The 19,495-nt window shown below is 34.1% G+C and overlaps 2 protein-coding genes across 3 annotated transcripts in view; one reads left to right on the top strand and one right to left on the bottom strand.

Annotated features, from left to right (window-relative positions):
• Positions 1 to 218: 218 nt before the first annotated feature.
• Atad1 (ATPase family AAA domain containing 1) overlaps positions 219 to 19,495 on the bottom strand; it is a 57,155-nt gene continuing 37,878 nt past the window's right edge. The window contains exons 8-10 of one of the 2 annotated variants that reach the window (XM_027949230.3): positions 16,367 to 16,417; positions 3,944 to 4,077; positions 219 to 1,941 (exon numbers count right to left, since the gene is read on the bottom strand). In XM_027949230.3, coding sequence (XP_027805031.1) covers positions 1,821 to 1,941; positions 3,944 to 4,077; positions 16,367 to 16,417 — 306 coding nt within the window. In that variant the 3' untranslated portion in view covers positions 219 to 1,820. Of the gene's footprint in view, positions 1,942 to 3,943; positions 4,078 to 8,295; positions 13,981 to 16,366; positions 16,418 to 19,495 lie in introns of those variants that run through there. The other variant, XM_071611249.1, reaches the window with a different exon arrangement.
• LOC114103513 (gap junction alpha-1 protein-like) lies at positions 5,588 to 8,423 on the top strand. The gene is given in 4 exon segments (XM_071611691.1): positions 5,588 to 5,592; positions 6,485 to 7,147; positions 7,149 to 7,415; positions 7,417 to 8,423. Coding segments are annotated over 4 exon segments (1,251 nt in total). The 3' UTR covers positions 7,733 to 8,423.

Here is a 19,495-nt window from a genome sequence, read left to right as displayed (position 1 = left end):
GACACAAGGGGATATATCACCACTGATTTTTAAACAATGTGCCATTAGATTAAAATGAAATGATAACTGAAATTCATATTAAAACAAAATAATGATTAGATACTAAAATGTATACTATAAAAATATGAAATCTAGATTGCCAGATAAAAATTATCCAAATACAAGTTTTATAACCCGAAACCCCCATAACATTTAAAATAACTGAAAAAGACCAAGGATTAAGTGGAGAAAAATCAAGAGGGACCCCTTTATTACACATTTATAAAACACTAGTATATATACTACAGTTATTAAAAATGGGACAATTTTTCAAATTTTTGGTATCTTATATTTTGCATTCCTTTTTCCATCATGCTTACAATCTTTCATAACTTGCTTTCTGTTACCAAAGTGTTCTGCAACCTCTATCCCACCAGAGTACAAATTAAAGAAAAAAACTATCCAATAGGTTCTTGTGAGAGACATTATCAAAGAAACTAAATTAATCCAATAACTCATTAACAATGATTGAGTTTTCAAAAAAATATAATCAAAACAAAAGCATCTAAAACTTAATTTAATCTTTCTGATGATTCAAAAAGCACCTTAAGATTGTGTCGTGCCATTTTACTCATGCTATGTATTTAGGTGCCTATAATAGAATTCTGGTTAGTAGATTTGGAACTAAAAATAAAGTTTTGTATGTAGTTACAGAGCAGTAAATAACTACAGATATAATATAGGAATTCTGATGTGTAGTTTTGTACTTAATGAGGCCACAATTTTTAATACATTGAAAATTTTTCAAATTAAAGCTACAAAATGAGTATTCTTAGTACATTTAGTAGTAGCTACTTATTTTAAACTATCATTTCATTTTTGGTGATCAAATTATATTTGACCATAATTAAAGGACAAACATTTAAGAAACACATGGTTACAACAGAACTATCTGTTATATTAAAGGAAGAAAGGAAAGTAAGTCATGCACATGAAGGGCATGGAAGTTTTTCAAACCTATTCTTTTGAAAGCCTTTCAATCCACCTAAATCAATCAATTTAGAACTTAAAAAGTCTACTCAATGTGCTTATGAAAAGAGGCAAAATCAGTGTTGACCATGTCTGCCTAACAACTATCCAATGCTGATCACTGAACAAGTATTTTTATTTCATTATCCTGTCAGCCATTATGACAAAGCCATGAGTATATATTCAGACGTAGCTGATTCAACTTATCAACTGCAGACAAAGAAATGTTCAGTTTAAAAAAGATAAAACAAATGACAATTGGAAATGACTGAATCACTGTACCTATTGGACACAACCTTAAATCTTAGTTTTGCTATATACTATCCAGTACTTTTGGATTCAGTAGTTGGGGTAAAAAAAAGTTCTGTATTCAAACATATCTACAGAATGTCAATAAAAAAATGAGTGGTATATACAATTAATATACACACATACATATTCTCTCTCACACACACACATACATACATATCTAGGAACCAGCACCTACCACATTCCCATTTCTCACTAATGACCCAATGAATCATTTATTACTTTAAGACCAGCTTAGATTCTATAAGGCTATAACAACATATGGCTAAAGAGGTCAAACGCAAGCACCCACACTTGGGCTGGATTAAATGGTTCTTCCTCATGATTTCTGACAAGTACTCATGCCATTTACATAACAACTATACCTCAATAACTTAGAATTCAGAGTAAAAAACCATAAACACGGAACTCCCTCAATGTTTTAGGAGCACTCCTTTCACTCTATTTCCATAATAAGAGGGCACACGAACTAGATCACCAAACTGTACAAATGATCTTTACTCTTAATCTAAACAAACATGTGTTAAAACATTCTGAAATGCTGCATCCTTTGATTTCTTCATCTTTTCAATTGCCCGATGGAGGTCCTGCTGTTGCACAGGCCGAATTTCATCTTCATCATGACTAAAATGCAAACAAATCCAAATAATTTTATAATACATTTCCCTAAAATATGTTACCAAGATTTTAAAAAATACACGTGGTAGAAAAATAAGACTGTTAATGATAATAAGACTGTTAATGATAAAGTCTCTTTTCCCCAAAACAACCACAATTAACACAGCAAATTCTCTCAGGAATTCTATGCATACTCAAGTCATAAGAGATTTTTTAAAGACACTGACTGCTAAAAGATAGGAAATCAATACCAAGAATATAATGTAAGTACAGAATATTACCAAAAGATGAAGATGTTACCCAGTATTGTCAGTTTATCCAAACAGGTATATACATAATTCCCATCAAGAAATTAAAAGTTATTCCTATGAAAATGAAATTGAAAAGTAGCATTTCTAGGTATATACTCATCTATATGTTTAGCTTTTTACAAACTGGAAGTAAAACATCATTAAAAAAATAAAAAACCAATCCAAGTCCTCCCCACTTTAATCATGAGGAAAAAATTAAGTATATTATGCCTCCTATGTAATTCAAAGGTACTTGATGGAAAAAATATTGATAGGGAAAGTTTTGATAACCCAAGTCTATAGAAGCTGGATTTTTCAATATTGAAATATATAAATTTCAGAAGAGAAAAACATGTCTTCTTATTAATTTAGTAATCTTAAAATTTATGTTGTATAGGTTATTACTTTCTTTTTTATTTTTCCTCTTTTTTTGTACTGGGGGCTTAACCCAGGGGAGCTTTACCACAGATCTATATCCCCAGTCCTTTTTTATTTTGAGAGAAAATCTTGCTAAGTTGCTGAGGCTGGCATCAAACTTGCAATTATCTGGCGCCAACTTCCCAAGTTGCTGGAATTATAGGCGTATGCCAGTGTACCCAGCTTATTTTTCCATATTTGACAACAATAAAGACCTTTGGAAGGCAGATTCTTAGCTGCAGAGGTCAAAAGTATTCCCCAACTTGCTAAAGTAGCTGGATTAATCTGGCAACAAATAAAGAGTGTCAACTTCTTCACAATGGAGCTTGAGGAAGTACTATCAATGGGACCAGAATCCTGCATACATAGCTACTGGTTGATAGGGTAGCTTTCACATAAACCCTTCTATACCCACACACACAAAGGTTTTGCAGAAGTGTGCTATGGTAACACCCTATGCTTAAGTATAAAACTACCAGAGGCAAATTAGGATCACTTGGACTAAGATCCTCAGGGAGTTCAAGAAGGGAAACTGACAAACAAAATGGCAAGAGTTTGAGAAGTCATTCAACCTACCCGCCCCCCACCCCCTGCAAAGAATACTAGTTTTAAGAGTCTCAGGAATTCTTTGTTAAAGGGTTGCTATTCTGAAAAGAAATGCATAGTAGTACTTGTTCAGGGCAAGTGACCTTTTGAGAATCTTCCTTAAAGGATTAAGTTAATAGGGCTGAATTATCCCAGTCCACCAGTATTCTTGCTGAAATTAATAGTAGAAAATTTAATTCTCAAGTTTAACATACTTTGAAATTAGTTTCAAGAAAATTTGGTTTAGTACAAATGGTTTGTTTAATAACATTATTACTAACAAATTAAGGATTCAGTACCCCTTTCGTTTACACATGAAATTCCTGGAAAACAAGACATTCATTTCTATATAATGGAATTTAAGATGAAAAAGTTATCTAGGTATGCGAGAGAACTCTCCTAACAGAGACGGGCATGCCTAGGTTTCTGTCAGCTTTCTGGGCCCATGCCATGGATTACCAGAAGAAATTCAGCTTTTGTCCCCTTTCATCCTAGAACCTCTCCACTGCCCTTTCTTCCTTCCTTTAGAACTCCCCTTTAGAAATTTGGGAGAAATAAGGGGGAAAGAAATAAGAGGGAAAGGGGAGCTGCTTATTCAAATTTACCTTTTATTCCCCAAGTAGGGTTACTACTACAAAGCAAAATTTCAAAAAACTAAAACTAAAAGCTCTAAAAGGTTTGATAAATACCAGAAACAAGTCTAAATATATACATACCTTTCTTCTGATGTAGAATTAACATATTCCCTGACACAGAGGAGGGCAGCATCTCGACACATCTCTTTTAGGTCACTTCCTGAAAAGCCATCAGTTTCCTGGGCAACCTCTAGCAGGTCTACATGCCTATCCACCTTAAACAAACATGAAACGTGCTTAAGAAACAAATACAAAATATACTGCAAAGGAGGCTTCCAAACATCTGTCTCAGAGTTAAAGAAAGTTAAGCATATTGTCAAAGCAGAAACATTAAAAAGTACTTTCAAATTTTAGAATTTTTTTCAATAACCACAAAGTTTAGAAACTTGAAATTCAATTTTCATTATCATTTATCATGATAGAAGTTAGTTTACTGGATACACTGTGGAGTGATGAGGAAGAGTAGACATTCAAGCACTATTGGGATTCACTTTTGAACTTCTAAAGAAGATATCAAATTGACATATTTTATAATATATTCAACATACTTGGCATAGAGCTTGCATTTTTAAGTCCAGAGTCCATTACAAAAACCAAAACACTCTATTTAACATTCCTTTTAAATGTGATGCTTTATTTTAGTACTTACAGTTCTACTCTTCATCCTAAGCTTATAGTCAAGTCAGTTAAGTCAAGGCCAAATAATAGCTTTGGGAGAATAAAAGCATCATCATAAACTTATGGATTAAAAAAAAATGAAAAAGAAGATATATTCATGACTACCACCATCTATATCTGCTCATGCTACGTTGCCAAGGATATATCCTACTACCTCAGCCTCCCAAGTAGCTGGGATTATAAGCATGCATCACCTTGCCCAGCCATTAAGGCATTCTAAGGTTTTATAATAATAGCACTGGAAAGAGGGAAGAGATGTTATTAATTAGACTTTATGTATATATCTAAAAAATTGGGGGGTTACCACTAAGGCATACAAAGAGAATTTGTAGCTTTGAAATCAGGCGAGAAAGAGGAAAAAGGGGAGTAAGAAATGCAAGAGCAATACTAATGAACAAAGACTAGGGGGTAGGGGTAGAAAGCAAAGGCATGAGAAAGATTAAAATAAAAATAAACACAAATTTACCAGTAATCATCACAAATAGAATAAATCAGGAAATGACAAGATATTCTGTGTTTATGTTGTTTATGTGTATGTAGTAAAAATGTAGCTGAGGTCTGAAATTCACAACTATGCTAAAGAAAATAGGCTTTGTTTATATTTAAAAAGAAGTTTAAAGTTGAAAATGACATACAAAGCAAACACTGAGAGAAAGTTAATATAGTTCTAGTTACATCAGATCAAACATTTTTATGCAAAATGCTTAACTGGGATGAGAAATCATTACATAAAAAAATAATACACCAGAAGAGACAAAAACTCCCTGTATCTTTACATACCTAATATCATGGTCCCAAAACATAATTATGTAGAAAAATGGGCAAATTCACAATAATATTGGGATATTTTTAACATGTCTCATATATTGAAACATCAAAGAATAAATTCTTAGAGCTAGTCAAAATTTGCACCTGTGATCTAATGTACTTACATGTATTAGGACTCATACACCTGACCAGAACAACTTAGGACGAAAAGTTTACTTTGGGCTCACAGTTTCCGAGGCACAGTCCATGATCAGCCAACTCCATTGTTCTGGGGCCAAGATGAGGTAGAACGCATGGAGGAAAGAAATGGTGGAAGAAAGCTTCTCAGCTCGTGGCAGTCAGGAAGCAGAGATTGAGTTCGAGGTGCCAGGAACAAAATATAAACCCTAAAGGCATGCCCCCAGTGACCCATTTCCTTCAGTTATACCCTACCTGCCTATAGTCATCACAGAGTACAGTAGTCCTTTCAAATTATTAATTCATCAAGCAGATTAACCCACTCACTAGGTTATAGCTCTTGTAATCTAAGCATTTCACCTTTGAACATTCCCAATTTGCCTAACATGAGCTTTTTGGAGGGGATACTTCATATCTAAACTATAACGATACATAAACCTTGCAAACACATTACAGGAATTCAGCATATAATTTAGATATTAGTCCTTTTTGGTTATAGGGTTGTAAATGTTTTTCCAATGACTTGTTTTTCCACTTTGTTCATGTTATCTTGTCATAGAGAAGATTTAAGTCTGATATAGTCAAATTTGTCTATTCTCTTTGTAGTTTTCACTTTTTTGTTTCAGGGACTCTTCTTTGTACATCAACAGATACATACAAGGATCCAATTTCTTTACCATTTGTAATAGTAAAAAATAAATAACCTACACCTATGCAAATGTAAGGCATCTACTCTCAAATATTAATGAAACTGATATTCACTGTCAACTTCGGGAAAGTAGGTTAGATGGTGATAGGGGTGTGGGTAGAGATGGGTTGCTAAATTTGATCTAAATTTGAAAGAAGTTAGTTGTTTATCTATAACTTAAAAAAAGAAAGAAAGAAAATTCTAGAAGTTAGAAAAAAGCTTTTTCGAGGTATCAGCACTTTTCTTTCATTGGGGGGAAGGCGTGAGGAAAGTACCAAACAGCAGCAGACTTTTAAACTTTAAATAGCCAGGTCTGAGTGCCTGAACTTGCCTTTTCATTTTACTTCATCCTCCACGGAGTTCAATCACTTGGAGTGCCTACTTCACTTCTTTAAGCGAAAGAGAGGTATCCGTGACTGGAGTGCCTTAGGCAAACTCCTTGACAAGGTCCAAGCCTACTCCACTGCTGGAGGGAAGGTGTGGCTGGCTGTCCTCTTCATTTTTCGAATCCTGCTACTGGGGACAGCAGTTGAATCAGCTTGGGGTGATGAGCAGTCTGCCTTTCGTTGCAATACCCAACAACCTGGTTGTGAAAACGCCTGCTACGACAAGTCTTTCCCAATCTCTCATGTGCGCTTCTGGGTCCTGCAGATCATATTTGTGTCCGTACCCACACTCTTGTACCTGGCTCATCACATAGTGTTCTATGTGATGAGAAAAGAAGAGAAACTGAACAAGAAGGAGGAGGAGCTCAAAGTTGCCCAAACTGATGGGGTAAACATGGAGATGCACTTGAAGCAGATTGAAATAAAGAAGTTCAAGTATGGCATCGAGGAGCATGGTAAAGTGAAGATGCAAGGAGGGCTGCTGAGAACCTACATCATCAGTATCCTCTTCAAGTCTGTCTTCGAAGTGGCCTTCTTGCTGATCCAGTGGTACATCTATGGATTCAGCTTGAGTGCTGTCTACACTTGCAAGAGATCCCTGCCCACATCAAGTGGACTGCTTCCTCTCTCGCCCCACAGAGAAAACCATCTTCATCATCTTCATGCTGGTGGTGTCCTTGGTGTCTCTTGCCTTGAATATCATTGAACTCTTCTATGTCTTCTTCAAGGGCGTTAAGGATCGTGTGAAGGGAAGGAGTGATCCTTACCACGCTACCACTGGCCCACTGAGCCCCTCAAAAGACTGTGGATCTCCAAAATATGCTTATTTCAATGGCTGCTCTTCACCAACCGCTCCCGTCACCTATGTCTCCTCCTGGGTACAAGCTGGTTACTGGCGACAGAAACAATTCTTCATGCCGTAATTATAACAAGCAAGCAAGTGAGCAAAACTGGGCTAATTACAGCGCAGAACAAAACCGAATGGGGCAGGCAGGAAGCACCATCTCTAACTCCCACGCCCAGCCTTTCGATTTCCCGGATGACAACCAGAATTCTAAAAAAATCGCTGCTGGACATGAACTACAGCTACTAGCCATCGTGGACCAGCGACCTTCAAGCAGAGCCAGCAGCCGTGCCAGCAGCCGACCTCGGCCTGATGACCTGGAGATCTAGATCAGGCTTGAGCATCAAAATTCCACTAACTGTGGAGAAGAAAAAAGGTGCTGTAGAAAGGGCACCCTAGGTGTTAATTTTGTTCCAGTTGGAGGTGGTACTCAACAGCCTTAGTCATGAGGCTTAGAAAACAACAAAGACTTTAGAATATGTAGGTTCATCAGGGGGTGTCTGGGATAGGTGGGTGGAGAGGGAGGGGATAAGGGAGGTACATGTGGAGATTTAACGTAGTGAATTCAAAGAACTTAATTTCTAAAGCAGAGTTGCATTAGGTGATACATAGGTAAGGGCTTTTTCTCCCCAACGTACACCCCTAAGAATGGTTCTGTGTATGTGAAAGAGAGGGTGATCATTGTGGCTAAATATTTTTAAAATTTTTGTTGTACCAAGAAACTGAAATAGCTTTGGCCAGGAATAAATACTTCCTGAACATTTTATTTCTTTGCAACAAGAAAAAGACAGAAGATTGTTCTTATGTCCCTGCTAAAACATTCCATTGTTAAAATTTGCACTTTGAAGGTAAACTTTCAATCCTCCAGGTGTCAAAGGACTTGTGCTACTACTTTTTTTTTTTTTTTTTTTTTTTTTTTAATTCTTGGTAACAACTGAAAGTTCAGACAAGGCCCACAGAAAAAGGTGTTCCATGTATTTGCCATCCATACAGGAGTATTTTTTTTTTTGCATCCACTTTCATCATATCATTGCCATCACTTTTCTTCATTCCTCAACTACTATTCACATTCATTTAATGGTTTCTGTAAACATTTTTAAAACAGTTGGGATGTCACTTAGCATTTTCTTTGATTTAGTGTCAGGGAAGCAAGCCATGCTCAATATTTAACAATCACTTGTATGTGTATGTGTGTGGAAGAGTGTGTTTAATTTCTCATGTATTGGTACAAGCAGATTCTGTATAAACTCACAAACACAGATTTGAAAATAATGCACACACAGGGTTCAAATTTGAACCTTTCTCATGGATTTTGTGGTGTGGGCCAATATGGTGTTTACATTATATAATTCCTGCTGTGCAAATAAAGCACATTTTTTTTTTCCTAAAATGTTTTTCCCCATGTATTCTATTATGGATACTGGTTTTGTTAATTATGATTTTTTTCTTTCTTTCTTTTTTTTTTTTAGAATGTAGCAGTAATGCTATTACTGAGATGAATGACTTCCTTTTTCTGAAATATAATCATTGATGCTTGAATGATAGAATTTTAGTACTGTAAACAGGCTTTAGTCATTAATGTGAGAGAATTAGAAGAAATGCTTAGATTGGACTATTAAGTGTGCCTAAATGAATTTTGCAGTAACTGGTATTCTTGATTTTTGTCCTACTTAATACACATTAATTCAGAACTTGTATTCTCTTATGAGGTTGACAGTCTTTTGGAGTGACCAGCAACTTTGATGTTTGCACTAAGATTTTATTTGGAATGCAAGAGAGGTTGAAAGAGGTTCAGTAGTGCACATGAAACTAATTTATTTGAACTATATGCTGAAGACATCTACCAGTTTCTTCAAATGCCTTTTTAAACTCATCACAGATGATTGGTGAAAATGCTGAATATCATCATACTATTCTTGCACATCAGCTACACAGTTTTGTACAATGAAAATACTAATGTGTTTGACATTCCATGTTAAACTACTGTCATGTTCAGCTTCATTGCATTTAATGTAGACCTGGTCCATCAGATCTTGTGTTCTGCAGAGTGTTCTTTATTCAATAAAGTTTTAATTTAGTATAAAGAAAAAAAAAAAAAAGAAAATTCTAGTCATGGGGGAGCAAGTTAGTTAACAGAGAAAGCATAGCCTAATGATTCAGAGAAAGGTTCCATCACTTCTTTGTGTGATTCTGAACAAATTTTTATATAACTCTCTGGGTTTCAGGCTCCTCAACTATAAAACAGAACTAATATGTACTCCTTGTAGGACTGAGTAATATATAAAACAAGGCACAATTCACAACAGTGCTGGTACATAACAAGCACTCCAAAAGTACTCCCCCCCCCCGCCTTTTTTTACTGTAGAATAATAGACATTAGATAAATCATGAATGGAAATTCTTTTCATTAAGCAATAAAGCCAATTCCCAAATTAAAGGTTTTTGAGAACTGGTAACAATATTAGAGCATATTAAGAGACTTCTAAAATAACTTGAAAGAAAAGCACTTGTTTATATAGGTATTTACTTTACCTAAAATTAACTGTACACTTAATATGCATATTACTCTAAGTAGTTTACATACAAAAATCTAATTAAATTCTCAAAATGATTTCATTAGATTGTTGGCATCTAATTTCCAAATGGAAAAAAAAAAAAATGAGGCATAAATATACTGAATAGTATGACCAAGCAGGGAATGGTCAAGCCAGAATATGGGAGACTCTCAGATCTGTCTCTGAAGCCCATGCCTGTTAATTATTTCTGTTTAAATTCAGATAAGTTTGTATAGGGGAAAAAAGTGACCTCCTTACTTTACAGTCAGACATGATACTTTTATTATATAAATTTTATTAGCGTTAATTCTTTTTACCCTTAAAATTTTAAGCCAAAACTACTACCCTACTTTAAAAACTTATTTATTTTATTTGGTACTAGGGACTGGACCCAAGGGAGCTTTACCACTGAGCTACATCCCCAGACCTTTTAATTTTTTAAATTTTGAGGCAGGGATTTGCTATATTGCCCAGGCTGGCTTTGAACCCTCTTGCCTTAGCCTCCCAAGTAGTTGGGATTACAGGTGTGTACCACTGCACCCAGCTTACCCTTTCTTTTTAAAAGAAAGCAAATAATGTTATGGAATATCTATTAACAAAGAACTGTAAGAATGGAACACAGGATCATTTTAAGAGTATCAATCTTTTCTTCAGAGAAGATAAACTCAAAAAATATAAAAGTCTGCTACTTTATTTCTATCAATAAACGCTTATTTATTCAGTAATGTAAAAACAGCAATGGTACTCACTTGTGCTACTGATGTGAAGCATCTTTTTAAAAAAAAAGTAAATAAATTTCTTTCATATTTTATTGAAGGAGCAATCTGCCTTCAGCATATAAATACTAGCTAGTAGGAAATAAGATGTTCCCATGTCAGCAATTATCTGGAGAACACTCATATTTTGCATCATAAAACTGGTTAGAGACTAATCATTTGTGCTTTCATGAATAAGAAACAGAATGCTAAAAACTTCCTGCGCCCATGACAAATGTAATTCTAAAAGAATTTCCAAAGACATTACTGTTAAAAAAAAAAAAAATCACACAAAACACTATTGAAACAGAAATCAAAATGTTAAATTAGAAGAGTAATTCCTTAAATTAAATGAGACAAAGAGCTTAAATTTCATCATTTACACTGTTGATATATATTTAAATATATAAATTGTAAGGGTAAAAGAAATTGAAGTTAAAGCGTAAAAGTTAAAGGGTAAAAGACCGGGTGTTGTAAAGTTTCTAAGCTGCAAGGTCTGAGTTAAAATGTAAAGGATTACGTATTGTTAGGTTTCTATGTTACCTGCAAAACCTGAAATCCCTGTAGCTGTTAGTACAATACTTGAATTGCCCAGTAAACATTTCCCCTGGCTGTTTGGTTGTTTAATAACTGAAGGGCTCTGTGTAACTGGTCACAGAGTCCTTTAGGCCCTAAAACCAATCAGTTTAAATATGTACCCCGTTTAGAAATGACCTATCGCTCCAGCCTCACCTGTTCCCGCCAATGAATGAACTAATCATGTTTAGGAGTTGTTGTTCAATTTTTCCGCGCCTCATGATGATTTGTTCTGATGTATACAAAGCCCTCCGCCCTCCCCAAAAAGTGTACTTAAGCAGTGCTCAGCCCCTGCTCGGGGCTCTGGGCTGCTTTCCCTTCTTGAGTGGGCACGGAGCCCCAGCATGCTGGTTCAATAAATCCCCTTCTGCCAATTGCATGAGTGGTCACTTGGTGGTCTCTTTCTCCAACGCTTCGCCTGACCCTTACAAAATCATCTACATTATCTATATCGTTACTAGATACATACATGTGGTTTAAAAACATGGTTAACTTTCAGTTACGCAATACAATATCTCATTACATTTTTTTAAAGTTAAATAAATTATACTGATAATCTGATATCTCTGCAAAGTTGTCAAGAACTATCTCCTAATATCTGTTCAATTTCTAGGCACAATATAGTCGACCTATCTCCTCTGTTTATTTCTCCTGCTGATGTCTATTCTTGAGAAAGATTTATAAACTGTGTTTTATCTAAATAGTACTGCAACTACACAATATCTTTCTGAAAGCAGTTACCAAATATTCAATTAAAAGGCAAAATGTAATTTGCATTTTTTATCTAAGACAGGAATTCCTTACTAATATGGAAGATTTAGGAATTTCTCTGAAATCAAACAAAATATTCCATGAAGTATGTTGCTTTCTTAGGAAAGACTAGAGCTTTTATCTCATTCTTAAAAGACTCTACCACTCCCAAAATGGTTAAAACCATGGATCTGTAATCTTTGTAATTTATTCTGATCTTTGTAATTTGATAGGTTCTTTAATCTTTTTCACAGAGTATATATTACTGCTCTGCTTTAAGTAAGTGGCCCAAATTCATGTGTCAGAAACTTAATCCTCACCTCAGTAGTATTGAGACCTCATGAGATTGGAGCCCTCAAGAATGGTTTAATGTTGGGCTGGGGTTGTGACTCAGCAGTAGAGTACTCACCTAGCAAGTACGAGGCCCTGGGTTCTATCCTCAGTACCACATAAAAATAAATAAATAAAGGTATTGTGTACAACTACAACTAAGAAATAAATATATATATATATATATATATATATATATATATAAAAGAATGGTTTAATGTCACCATGGGAGTGGGTAAGTTACTGAGTCTGCAGGCTGTTAGAGAGATCCACCACTCATACTTTTACTTTTCCACATGTGTTCAATTGCCCTTCTGCTTTTCTGCCATTATATACAGTATGAAAGCCCTCACTATCCACTGTCACCATGCCTTTAGACTTCCCAGGTTCCAGAACTGTGAGCTAAATAAGCTTCTGTTATAGCAATGGAAAAATGACTAAAACAGTTATTCTGATATACTTTAGAACCCTGCTGAAACATAAGGAAGAATTAATCAGAAAGAATATTTGCTATGGGATAGAAAGATTTAACACCAAGAAGATCTCAATTCTCTTGAATAATTATCCACTAAAAATATTAACTTTTTTCCCTCCAAAAGACAAACTGATTTTAAACTTCATGAAAAATAAATAAATAAATGGAATAGGAATAAATAAATAAATAATAGGGATAGGAAAGCAACATGGGGTAGTCCCACTAGATATTATAACTTATAAAGCCACAATAATTAAAACAGTGTGTTGCCAGTGTACACAAACACAAAAGACCAATGACCTGAATTCAAAGTCCAAAACACAGCCAAAATGTGAAAATTCAATAAAGAAAAAGATGGCCTATTCAATAATTGGTGTTGGGACAAATGAATTCCCATCTTTTTTTTTTTTAAATATTTTTTTAATCATAGTTGGACACAATAGCTTTATTTATTTTTATGTGGTGCTGAGGATTGAACCCATTGCCTCACCTGTGGGAGGCGGGCGCTCTACCACTGAGCTACAGCCCCATGAATTCCCATCTTAAAAAAAATAAAATAAAAGCAAATTTGGATTCATACTGCACATTACCTATTCAGATAAATTCCAAATACAGCAAAGATTTACTTACTTACTTATTAATTTGAACCCTCTGAACTACATCCCCAGCTCTTTTTTGTCCTTTTTTCCCCCCAATATTGAGAATTTAACCCAAGGCCTTACATGTGCTAGGTAAGCACTCTACAACTGACCTACATTCCCAGTCCATCTCGTCTTTTTTTATACATTTTCAAATTTGAACAAATTAAAAAAAAAAATTCTTTTCAATTTTGAGATAGTCTCAAAAGTTGCCCAGGCTAGCTTTCCTTGCACTCATGCTCCTCCTGCCTCAGCCTCCCAATAGCTGGGATTATAGATGCATGCCACCATATCTAGCCCCTTATACCCAATATTTAAATATAAAACATAAAACCACAGCCACCATGATATTATATATCTCCTGATGGAAGAATATAATCTCACCTAAGAAGTAGTTCTGTCCTGTCTTTTCTATCAACCTGAACTTAAATATTACTAGTCTCCTAACCCAACTACCAAATTTAGAGGGTAACTGTCTGTATAAACAGCAAAATCTGACTGTGGAAAACAATTCAAAAGGGAGGGGGAGAAAAAAAAAAAAAAAAGGAAGAAGAAGAGAAATGAAACTTTAGTTTATACATTAAACAAGACTTAAAAAAAAGTACCAAATAACTGCAAATTATGAACTCAATATAGATAATCAAGTCAAACCAAAACCGTTAAAAAAAAATCAAGACATTTAGGAGACAATTAAAAATTTGAACAGATTAGACAATGATAACTAAATTTTTGTTAGATGGAATATTAACAAGGTTAGTTTTTTTTTAAAGAAGCAATACAAATAAAATATTTACAGATGTAATACAATGGGAAATGTGGGAAGTTAGGAAGTGAGATATGAAAGGAGAAGTAGATACAGAACCAATGGGTTCAAGGAAGGAAGGAAGCCACAGACATACAAATATCCTGAACTAGGGAAATCTATTTTACTTTCTTAGTTTTAGTATTGAGTTCAAACAGTGAGTTTAGATATCAAAAATATATTTGGGGGCTGGGGATGTGGCTCAGTGGTAGAGTACTTGCCTAGCACATGTGAGGCACTGGGTTCGATCCCCAGTACCACATTTTAAAAAAACAAAATAAAGGTATTGTGTCCATCTACAACTAAAAATATTTTTAAAGTAAAAATTTAAAAATATATATTCAGGTTGACAGAGAGAGGAGACAGGACTTCTTAGGTGAAATTATATTCTTCCTTCAGGAGATATACAATATCTTGGATGGCTGTGATTTTGTTTTACTTTAAAAATAAAAATATTAAAATTAAAAATATACGGAGTTTTAGAAAAACAAGTAACAAGAACTTAGAAAATATGGAAAATTCTTTTGTAAACCTGAGAAGAGAAAAGGATCTTTTAATTTATATTTAAAACCCAGAAGCCATTAACAGGGGAAAAATTATCAATAAAATCAAAAGACGAACTTGGAAACTTTGTCAAATCATACAAAGAACAAATCTCCCTAATACAGAATTTCTACAAATCTTTATAAAAAGGAACAATTCAATAGAAAATGAGTGAGGCTAATGCAGGAGGATACAGGTTTGAAGCCAGCCCCAGCAATTTAGCAAGACTGTATACAACCTAGTGACACCCTGTCTCAAAATAAAAAATAAAAAGGGCTAGGGATGAGGCTCAGTGGTTAAGTGCTCCTGGGTTTGGTCTCCTGGGTTCAGTTCTTGGTACAAAAAAATGGGGGGCGGGAGCGTGGAGGGATTTATAGGGGGGGAAAAAAAGTCAAACTCCTCTTAAAAATATACAGCAATACTCACTTCATCTCTAAAGAATGCAAATTAAAACTTTAATGAGATAACTATTTTCTAACCCATCATGTTGGCACAAAATTCTATAACATTCTTTGCTGAAGCTATAAGAAAAGAGGTACTCCAATATTGCCAGTATGAGAATAAACTTTCACAGACGATTTGGCAAGAGTTACCAAAACAGAAAGAAATACCCTGTCCTTAGATTTAGCAATTTCTCTTCTGTAAAAATTTGCTTTACTAATATTCTGGTACAAGGTTATTCAATGCAATATTTTTTATAATAATGAAAGACTAGAATCAACCTGAATGTCCTTCAATATGGCACTGATTAAAACATTACATTGTAGTTATACAACAGAATTCCAGCAGTATAAAGAGAGAGAGAGCAGAATAAGGAAAATATATGCTAATATGGAAAGACCTCAAAGATAAGAAAGCAATGACCAGAATAGTGAAATGACTTGTTAACATGGTTTATATTTTTTAAAAAAGGAGGAATAACAGTATATTTTAATTTGCTTATAAAGACATAACAACAATTTCAAAGTACAGAATACAAGGAAGGGAGAATTTTCCCTGTATACCATTCAATATATGTATTTTAATGTTTGAAACATTTGACTATACGGTCTATTAAAAAAAACCAAAAAACCTTAAATACAAAAGACATTGAAGGGGCTGGGGTTGTAGCTCAGTGGTAGAGCATCTGCCTCACATATGTGAGGCACTGGGTTCAATTCTAAGTACCACATAAAAATAACAAAGATTTTTTTAAAAGATATTGAAGATTTCTCTTAAATCTAAATTCCAACTTCAAAAAATATTTCAACTAAGTAGAAACAAGATGCAAAACAAAAATTTATTTTCTTTACAAAAATAAATGTTCTTATGTAACCATAAATGGTCTAAAAAATATCAAAGAGTATTAATACAAAAACATGAGGCTCACCTTAACTAGTTCAAAGGTACTGAGTTACAGGAGCAAACTACAGTTTTACAGTAATTTTGATCAAGTTCGAAATTACATGATTTTCAGACACCTCATTCATTCCTCTTTAAAATAAGTTTATGAACATAAACACCACATTATAGAATGAGGAAAAATGATTTTCTACTTACATTTTCATTTTTCAAGATGAGCTTCAAGATTGCTTCTCTTTGTTTTAGAGCCTAAATGCAGAATAATTTCAGTTAGCTTTTTTTTTTAAAGGACCAATTAGTTTTCCTAATTCTTCTTCCCTTGTGAACTATGTGATGATACCTAAACAAAATGACAAAAACTTTCTGTACATAGTGGCACATGACTGTCATCCCAGCTTAGGAGGATGGCAAGTTTGAGGGCAGTCTCAGCAACTTAGTGAAACCTCTCTCAAATTAAAAAGGCGGGGCAGAGTACTGGTGATATCGCTCAACGGTAGAGCATCCCGAGGTTCAATTCCCAGTACTAACAAATAAATAAATAAATGAAACAGAAACTCTGGTAGAGATCAAAGCAAGATCTTATTTTGATACTCTACAGTAATCATCTGTGGTTATGCCACTGAATTCTATTTCTTATTCTGTATCCCCAGTGCCTATAATGTATGGGAAAGAATATGCCCTTAATATTTACTGAATGAGTGAAGGAATATCTAAGACTACAATGTGTTTCCCATATAACTCTACAATCTTCCTTACAAAATTTATGAAAACTCACTACTACCCTAAGATTGAGAGGTACTGAGGAAAGGGGGTTACTAGGAATCAAACCCAGGGGTGCTCTATCTCTGCGTTAAATCTCCAGCTCTTTTCATTTTATTTTTGAGACAGGCTAAATTCACCAGACTGGCCTCAAATCTGTAATCCTCCTGCTTCAGCCTTCAGAGTAGCTAGGATTATAGAAATATACTATTGCACCTGGCTGCCATAAGATGTTTTTTTACCAGTAACTGGAGGTTGGGGCAACACTTACCTCTCCTCCATTTAACATAAAATGTCCACGTTCACTAACACTTATCAGTGAATTTTTATTTAGTTCCAATGATTTTCCCCCAGTGATACCTCACATTATTATATTAGAAACTACACTTAGGGAATATTTATATAGATTTTTAAAAGTATTTTTAGTTGTAGATGAATATAATAACTTTATTTTGTGTATTTATTTATGTGGTACTGAGGATCGAACCCAATGCCTCACACATGCTAGCAAAGTGCTCTACCACTGAGCTACAATCCCAGCAAAGGTTTTGAAAGAAGTTGACGTCAGTTTAGATTTTTAGAATTATGACAGAATTCATCCTTAATCCTCTTGAACCACTGACAAAAAAACGCTCATTACAATGATCCTCAAATCAAATTACCTGAAAAACCAAATAAAACTCTACAGTTTCTGTAATTCACATGTATTGAGTAATGAAGGTTCACTCGGTATGTTATGTGATCACCAATAACTACTTCTGTTAATAACCATTTTATTTGAATAGGAGTTTTAAGATAAGGTTACACTTTGACACTGTAGTTAAACAGGAAAGAAAATCCTCTAATATATGTGCATATTCATTTAAAACAGAATGAAAAGGAAGTAATGAAGTTCCAATTTCTATGTTATCCATACACAAATTTATAACAAATTTGATGAAATCTGTTACAAATTAGTCTGATAACATATAATACATTATAACTTCAAAAAAGAATACTTTCCATGTTGTACTCTAAGTTCTATACACTTGGTATATCAAAAACCTTTCTTTTTCTATTGGGCTACAAGGTATTTTCTATTATTTGATAAATACTATTCATCAAAACCTCTGTTGTCCATGGGACTCCAACTGAATTACTGATAAAAGTCAGTAATCTTGGGATTCAGAATTACAGGAAAACTAATTTACTTTAAAATGTCTTGCTTACAAAACATAAAACATTCTTGCATAAAGCATATGATGTTAAACTTGGTTACAGTCAACCTTTCCAGGTTTATCTCTATTTTCCTTGGTATCTAACAGAACTACCCCTAAAACTCACTCAAACTATGACTGCACACCTTCCTGCCTTTGTTCATTCTGGTAGGAGGAACCCTTATTTTATTTGCCTGTTAAATTCCTACCATCCTTCAACATCCAACTGGATTCCGTAAATCCAAGGGCTCCATAGACAAAATTATTAGTTTTCATCAGATTCTCATGGTTCTTTGAACATACCTTTGTAAAACATGTTAACATTATTTATGTTGTCTGCTTTCCCAGTAACCCAAAGTTCTTTTGAGAAAAAGGGCAATGTTTCATTCACCAGAACCAGCAAGTATCTGACAAATATTAATACTTGGTAAGTATTCATCATACTAAATATAATTTATGCTCTCCTATATCAAGTTTTTAAAAAAATCTCTTCATTGATTTATCAGGTAATTTTCAAATATAGTAACTAAATATGTGCATATTCTCTGAGGAACCAGAAGTACCAGAGATTCTAACTGTAGCAAATACTTTATCAGACCAATTTTACAGAGTCACAATCATCAAACTTTAGAAGGCCAATTTTTACTGCAACAAACTGATATGATAAGCTTCAGAATATAAATGGGACATTTTAGTCATGGATTACAAATGAAATTATATATATTTTTACAACCAAACCTGAAAGAAATAAAAACTAACGATAAGTGTAACATGTTGACTATATGGAACATATCTTCTACCATGGAAATCTGTTTTTTTTCTTTTTTCTTCAATATGAAGACATACAAAATTCAATATTTTAAGATTCTCTGCAAAATTTAAAGGGTATCAAAAAGTTATAATCATCTATTTGAGGTTACATCTTAACCAAAAAAAAAAAAAAATGCTAGAAAGAAGGCAGTAATGGTTCAACATGAGCCACAAATTTGCATTAAGTTAAGTATATATAATACTTTAGCTTTGGGAATTAGTATCCAGTCAGAGAGAAGCACTGATTACATTTACCAATAATTAATCAAAACCAAGTAGTTCTTCATGCTAGGCCTTCAGAATAAAATAAGTATTTAACATTTTTTCCCCAATTTTATTCTATGCTAATCTAAAAATATAATTTAGATTTTTTAACATATCTTCCTAAAGTAAATCATTAAAATAACTAGGCAAATATGATGTAATTATATTCTTGGAAGAGGAGCAAAACCCACTGATCTTAGGGTAAAAAGAAAAAAAAGCAAAGAAGAGAGAGGAAAGCTCAAAGAAGCAATTGTGGAATTTCCTGCTCCATTCCTTCCCTGCCTGTCATAAATGAGTC

The sequence above is a fragment of the Marmota flaviventris genome, chromosome 4 (assembly GCF_047511675.1).
Source record: "Marmota flaviventris isolate mMarFla1 chromosome 4, mMarFla1.hap1, whole genome shotgun sequence".
NCBI lineage: Eukaryota > Metazoa > Chordata > Mammalia > Rodentia > Sciuridae > Marmota > Marmota flaviventris.
The sequence above is the reverse complement of the archived record's forward strand: the minus strand, read 5'-3'. Positions and strand labels throughout refer to the sequence as shown.